Below are 7,896 nucleotides of genomic sequence, written 5' to 3' on the forward strand. Positions count from 1 at the left end.
TGTGACAGTCTCATTGACACAGGTCAGCTAGAACTATGAGGCTGAGTGATTTTCACTTGCCTCATAGTTCTCCTTTAAGTGTAAAAAATAAAGTAATATATAAAAAAAAAAGAGAACCCCCCCTAAAAAAAAAAGTTTTAAGTCCCCCACCCCCTCATGTTGCATATCGCCGCGAACGTCGGAGTGAGAGCAATAAGTCTAGGGCCATCAATCACTGATAACACTAAACTGATGAGCGGTAAAAGCTTTTAAAGCGTCGCCTATGGCCAATTTTGGGTATTGTTGTTTTTTAAACTTTCGTGGGCGCGCGCAATTTTAAGGCTTGACATGTTTGGTGTCTATTTACCCTACGTGACCCCGCCTTTTATATTTTACCCAAAAATTGGGTAATAATAAATGTTTTATAAGGTTAATATAGGGGGAACAGTTGTCATAGGTGTTTTTTTTTTTCTTTCTTTCCTTACTATAGTAAAAAATAAAAACCCCAGTGGATGGCAGTGGCTGTCAGTCACTGTCCGCACAGGGATTCTCTGGCCTGTAGCTCCAGCCAGCACTGGAGGTGCAATAAGGGGACGTGACAGGCACAGCTGGTTTTGGCTCTCAGCTGTGTGCAGAGAGTCAGAGGCAGTTGTCAATTAGACAGCCAGGGTGGATACCAAAAATATTGTTGGTATTCTTTACTGCACACAGCTCTGCCCTGTCAGCTGAGACTCTCATAGTTTAGAGTTAGGACCGCACTATAAGAGGTGCCTTGGCGCGGCTGTGCGGCTTTCACATTTTCTGCAGAAGACGTGTATCCAAACCTCTGTTATTGACCTTAGTGGTGAGACAAGTTTTTTTACATGCTGACTTGTGAGTGTGCCATGATACCTTTCTACTGTCTTATACACCCAGTCGCCTTATACGCTGGCAAATACGGTAATTCTGTGCAGCCATTCTCTCACTTCCTGTTTTGTCTACAACACAGGACATTAAGGGAAATCTCCCCAGCATGAATCAGAACTGACAAGGGCCTTACCCATTCCCTACTGTAGGAAATATATATGTTTTTGGCTTTGGATATACTAGCCGTAGACCCAGGTTTGCTGCCCAGGTTGTCCCTACAATGACCCCCTTCTGAGTATTCCATAAATTATTAAACGGTGAAGATTTCATAGAAATGTAATAGTTTATTACCTACAAGTAATATTTACCGCTCTGAATACTCATTTGCAGATTTAAAAACACTGAAGCAATTGGAGGAGAAGTGACTCGCCTTGTCAGACTGGATCCAAGTGCCGTCAATGACATCCCAGAGGCTATTAAAGTAAGTGTTCTGTTGTTTATTTCTGAGTAACATTTTAATATATTAAACCGTTATAAACATTCTTATTAATGGATGTAATATAATCACTTTAGAGCAGATGATTATTCATTTTCTCTTGCAGTATTTGGTAACATGGCATACGATCGATGCCGATGCCCCTGAGCTCAGCCATATCCTGTGCTGGGCACCAACTGATCCACCTACCGGGCTATCTTACTTCTCCAGCATGTATCCTCCACATCCGCTAACTGCTCAGTATGGAGTCAAAGTTCTGCGATCATTCCCGCCGGTATTGAACTAGTACACTCTTTCCCTTTATAGTATGTTATGTGACTGTATATTTACTTTTCTAATGTTTTTTCTTTGTCCCCAGTCTTTTACAATGCCATAATACACTTAAAGTGAAACTTCAACCAATCTTATTAGCTTCAGTTTTGGAAAGCCTGTGGATGGGTTGGAACCTCTGCCAGGATTTTATTGTGGGCTCTGTCCTCATCAGAAAAATTTCCCTGCACTTCCTGCACTGTTACCCTCTAGCCTACAAACTATGGGGATCATATCCAGGATAAAAAATATAGGCACTCGATACCGAAATACCGGTATCGGTGCATCCCTAGCAAAATACCTTACCTGAAAAAGAAAACTAATGCACCACTTTATCTAAGGACTGGGAAGCAGCTGCAATTTATTACATTTAGTTTTTTTGTTGGTTTAGATACTTTAAATGCTGTACTTCCTCTTCACCTACAGCTTATTTCCTACTGTTCCTTTGTTTAAAAAAAAGCTGTGCATTTCAAAGTCTCCTCCTGAACTTTCAGTGCAGCCCTACAGTGCCAAGTCACATCTGGTGTCCATGACCTATGGACTGCAGGACGAGTCATTATTTCGGCCACGTCATTTGTGGGCGTTGCTGGCAGGAGTTTGCATGTAAATAAAGACTGCCAAGCGAAGCCGTCGGCCTGTCAGATCAGATGCTTCCTATATAAAGATACTTTGCCTCTGCTTTAAATATAAAACTTTGTAAAAACCAACTTGGACATTGAGTGCTGTGACACCTTGCTAGCTGTATATGCTGTATTACACTATGGCACTGTCACAATGCAAAGAGACTTAGTGTGCTGAAGGCCTCAGCGATGATTCCCTCTCAGCAGCCATACTGCTGGCCATAATCTCACCTGACTGGTTAGGAAAGCCCATGAGCTATCCCTTGGGTCTGTGAGAGATGAGGGTTCATCTCATGTGAAATGTAGTTTACAAAAGGGTACAACTTATTCATAGAGCTATATGGTGTACCCTCTCAGCTCAACAGAAGGGAAACTCCTTTTGCTGTTATCACCACGCTCGGTACATAACCATTTAATATGTTAGTGGATTTACAATTTGCATACATCATATCTCTCTATATGTCTGGATCTACTGATCATTCTTCCTATGCTTTTTTCATCATAAGTTCTCTTTTAATTGTGCACATTTTGGCAGGTTTACCTCAATGTTTGTTTGTTTTATGATCTTGCCTTAGTTATCCTTGTTCCCCTCACCGATTCCCATTCTTAAAGGAGAATTATGTGGTTAGGCCTTTTCCCCGTAGTTCTCCGAAGGGTAACGGGAGGACACAAACTAGCGTCCTCCCGTTACCCAAAGCTCAGTATACCGCGAGCTGCAGCTCGCAGTATACTGAGACGCCGCAGCTGAAACGGATCCCGACAATTATGCCGGGATCCTCCCAGCTGCGTGAGTGACAGCTGGCTCTGCCTATCTAGAGGCAGAGCCAGCTGTACCCGCCCCTCCCCCGTCCGTCCTGCCAGTCAGCGCTGGAGAATCGGACAGGGGAGGGGAGAATCCAGTCCCTCCCCTGTCACAGCTCTCAGCGGTGACAGGATCGTGGAGTGAGCGAACGCCGGTATGTGTTCGCTCACTTCCCGATCTACTCAGCCGACCTGTGACAGTCTCATTGTCACAGGTCGGCTCAGATTATGAGGCTGAGTGAAAAGCACTCACCTCATAATTCTCCTTTACTAATGTGGAACATTTACTGTGACGTCCTCCTCATTTTTTTTTTTACATTGTCTTACAGGATGCCATCCTATTTTACATTCCACAAATTGTTCAGGCTCTGCGGTATGACAAGGTGAGTCCAATTTTCTGCAGTGAAAGTCTCGGCCGCCATTACTTGACACTCATCAGTTTCTGAGTATCACAGTGTACAGACTGCTGCTTCTAATGTATTATTGTGCTACAAATGATCCATCACAAACACAACAGTCATATCTTGAAACCGCATTCTCATTAATGCAGTTCACATCAAACTGTGCTGGAATCTGAAGAATGTACCTTTTGAGTTTAAACCCCAAGATAATATGTGGAAAACTTTTGTCCTAGAATCAGGAAGTACATGTAACTTTAAATGTTTGTTAAAGCTACTTCTCTGTATTGTGAAATGCCTTAGGAACATAGCGAAGAATGTTTTCCCTTTCAGCAGTGTTATCAGAAGGTGGTTCTGTGCTAAGTGGATTTATACTGTCCAACATTTAACATACCAAATGTATAAATCTGCATGCTTTTATCTGAGCCTTGAGCCTCCCAAGCTCTTGAGCTTATAGTAGTCCCATGACCTGTTGTTGCAGTTATAATACCTTGTACTTACAGGAAATATAATCACATTTGTTATTCATTTATTTGGCTGGATGAAGGTGGGTGTTACGTTTTGAGAGTTCTACTTAGGCTTGTTAAAAGAAAACGTCTCATGAAAGAAATATGTAGGCTGCCATTGCTGACTACCGCCAGATCATGCTAGTTACCTGACTGTCATGCAGATCCACTCCCTTTAAAGTGATATTAAAGTCAAAAGGATTTTTAGCTATTTCAGATGCTGTTGAAATTACTTACAATGGATGCTGCTTCTTGATGTTTAAAAGTTTTGTTTCCTGCAGAATTAGTTGGTCCCCTGAGCACTGGTCTTGACTTCCTGTTTTAGAGTGACTCCTTTCTCAAGCAGAGTGCTATGCTGTCACCCTTGTGTGCTGGTAACCTGTGTGTGTCTCCACAAACACACAGACACAGGAAATCAAGCTACTTCCCTCCCCCCTGGCCCCTTCTCCCAACTAGTAGATGAACATTTGCTGGAGTCTGCACTGTCCTTTGTGATCTTGTACTGTACAAGAAGTTCAGGGAAGCTAAGCTGAGAGACCTGGAAACAGCTATTCAGAAACATGATGATTGTAAGTGTTCGGGCAAAAAAGTAAAGCAATGCTTTGCTAGGCAATGTAGATTTGTTTGATCTGGAATTATTATTGAAAAAAAGTTTGACTTTAATACTACTTTTGTAGTTGGAGTTCTAACTTAACTGACTGTTTACTTCTACTGCTTTGTTGACACCAAACTATTGAAACCATAACCAGCCAGGTAGCAAGCTTTTTCATTAGGAGACCTCAGTGGCAGCCTACATGTATTTCTTATGACAAGTTTCCTTCAAGCACCGCTGGTGGCCTTTTACATGAACACCCGAGAATCCTCTTTTAGGAGTGCTATTGCAATATGCTGCTTTGGTTTGTGGATTTTAATAACACAAAGTTTGGTGTACTTTCAGATGGGTTATGTCCGGGAATACATACTATGGGCAGCTGCAAAGTCCCAGCTTCTTGCTCATCAGTTTATATGGAACATGAAGACCAACATTTTTTTAGATGAAGAAGCACATCAGAAGGATCGTGAGTAAATTATAACTTTGTTTTTTTGTACGAAATGATCTCAAGAAAATATGCTCCATACAATAGAGTATTACGTACTATATTGTGCAAAATGCACCATGTATCTTAAAGGAGAAGTATTGGAAGCTCTAAGTATTGGGAATATACTATCCCCAATACTTAAAGCTGGCGTGGGACACTACGGAGAGCTGAGAAATCACAAACCGCTGATTTCTCAGCTCAGTCCCCCCACCTCTGTTCCTCCTGCACTTATTGGAGGGACAGATGGGGAGGGGGCGGGCACAGCTGGCTCTGGCTCTAGAGAGGCAGAGCCAGCTGTCAACCAGGCAGTGAGGTGGATCACGATAATATTGTTGGCTTTTCGGCTGCACCGTGGCTGTGCTCTCGGCATATAGCGAACAGTAGTGTGCTATCTGCTGACTTTGGGTCACAGAAGTACATTAGTGAATGTATTCCTGCGACCCAAAAGAGATGTAAAGCCAAAAAAAAGGTTTGGCTATAGTTCTCTTTTAATCTTCTATATTTTGGATGGCCATAGAAAAGTAGATCTTTTCCAAAATGTGATATGTGTTCTTCTTAGAAAATGGAATAATGTGCAGCCAGGCTTTCATAGATCTTCCAGCATGTTGGAAAATCTATAAAATCTCTATGTGCTATAATAATAGTGTCTATTAAATCACATTTAAATTATCGAGGCTGCTTCAGGGTGTTTGGCAGTTATTTGAAAACTAGGCACATATGGGAACTTTTGCTTTTGGAATTAAAGAACCATATGTGACAGGTATTCACAAGGATATTATATAGGCTTAAATTTCAGAGCTTAAGCACATCTGTTAAGACAAGGTTCATTATTTTCAGCCATGTGACTGACATTTTAACTCCACTTAAAGAAAATAATCATGGCTATGGCACATATTGATCATTATAGCTTAGTGAATTAAGCCTAAAGGCCAGCACATACACAAGATGACCATGGTGACGCACAGAGTCGCAGGTTGCAGACATTGCCCAGAACTTGTTAGCCTGTGCCAGTGATATTACAATGCATCTGCATCTGAGGTCTAAGTTTTGGATCGAGTAGGGAAGTGTTAAAACTCCTTTATTGGTTCATTGAGAAGAATTACATTTACTTGTCTCGTATACACAACACTAAGTAAAAGGAAATCTCAGCAAAATAAAAGAAGTCCCTTTTTACAGTTGTCACTGGAACCAGTCTCCCCTATAGAAGATTCCCTCGCTATTTTTATTCTAGTGACAACTCTAAATGGACTTTCTGTCCTGGTGACATTGCTTAAGGGTAGGGATGCACCGATACTGGTTGTTCGGTAACGAGTACCGATATTTTTTTTTCCAGTACTCGCTGATGCCGAGTACTGATACCGGCGCAGTGTGCCCCGATTATCAGGAAGTCGGGCGGCAGATCATGACCTGTCGCCCGGCTTCCTAATTGCCTGTGAAGCCGGGATTCACTTTAAGTTTTTGATGCGGTGCATGAAAGTGGGTGGGCTACAGAGGTTATTTTGAAATGTACCTATCCTTTAAATGTAGTAAATGACATTGCTGATTGTTACAGCACATGCAGATGGCTAATGATCGCTGGACAATGTTATAGGAAAGAGGAGCTGCTTACTTTTTAGTCCCTATATTTAAAGCGGTGCTTCCTAATTGTGGGGCCTATAGCCATTATGTGTGAACTCATCCTGATATATATGTTTATAAATATGTTATAAAACATTTGACACAACAAATATTGCAGTTTCAGTCTTTTTAGCTCGCTTTGCATACTAATTCTTTTCATGTGCTCCATTGTCTTTCTGCAGCTGACATTGGAGATCTGCTGGAACAGCTTGTAGAGGAGATTACTGGGTCCCTGTCTGGCCCTGCCAAAGATTTCTACCAGCGCGAGTTTGATTTCTTCAATAAAATAACAAATGTCTCGGCAATCATTAAGTACGTTTTTAAGCACATAGCTACACACCAAAAAGAATCAGGCTGCATTTTATTGCACCTCAGCTCACAGGACGCTATGTGTTGTGCTGAGTTGCAGAGCACGTGGGTTTTGGAGGTGCGTTGGGGTGCCATTCATTATGGCACCACCACATCAATGCAAGCAAAATGCATTGCTTGTTGCGGTAATGCACTTGTTAATGTAGTGCAGTAGTGTGAATGGCCCCCCTTGCAAAATATGTGACATGCTTCCCAATCCCTGAAATGTTGTATATCAAAGCATTTGTGTTTGCATGGGGGAACACAGTGTAAATCCACTTATAATGTTCCCTTGTTTTAAGCACTACAAAAATACTCCAACCTAAGGCTGGATTGCAGTAGTGCACAAAACTGACTGCCGTCCACCCCAATGCACCTTACCAGCACAATACAATGCATGCGTGTTTTAGCAAACCATCTGTGTATTGTGGTGCACTGCTCTTCTTTTCTCTCCCGTTCATTGAAGGACACAGGGAACAGATCGGAGATCATGTACTGTAGGGTAATATCGCCACCTGCAGCACCTAAGGAGAAGGACGCTAGGCACAAAAAAACTAAAGACCAATTACAGCCTAGGGGCGGCCCCTGCCGGTGGCCAAACCCCCCATCTGCTGACAAGTCTCCAGTTTTTTGCCTAGCATCAGGAGTAAGGAGCTAAGAATTTTTTCTCGGTATTCTTACCTGCTTCTTCCTGATTTTTTCAGAATATTCTTCTAGCAAGTGTTGTCCGGGCGACAGGCTGGATGTCTCGGATCCTTGGAGTCTCCCCTGGATGACCAGCGAGCGTATGCAGGCCCACTGCGGTGGGTCGGCTGCGACGGCCCTGCTCCGGCGGGGTGGCCTGTGGGTTCGTCCGAGGGGGGTGCATATGACTGGGGGTCTCGGCCGCCCAGTCAC

General features: G+C 42.7%; 1 protein-coding gene across 1 annotated transcript in view; it reads left to right on the plus strand.

The window, feature by feature from the left end:
• Positions 1–7,896, plus strand: part of PI4KA (phosphatidylinositol 4-kinase alpha) — a 106,100-nt gene that overhangs the window by 74,857 nt on the left and 23,347 nt on the right. Inside the window, 5 exon segments of the mRNA XM_018566031.1 lie at positions 1,216–1,306; positions 1,428–1,595; positions 3,381–3,434; positions 4,893–5,013; positions 6,834–6,963. Of these exon segments, the coding sequence (XP_018421533.1) occupies positions 1,216–1,306; positions 1,428–1,595; positions 3,381–3,434; positions 4,893–5,013; positions 6,834–6,963 (564 nt within the window).

Source organism: Nanorana parkeri, unplaced genomic scaffold, assembly GCF_000935625.1.
Source record: "Nanorana parkeri isolate BGI_ZX_2015 unplaced genomic scaffold, ASM93562v1 scaffold909, whole genome shotgun sequence".
NCBI classification, from domain to species: Eukaryota; Metazoa; Chordata; class Amphibia; order Anura; family Dicroglossidae; genus Nanorana; species Nanorana parkeri.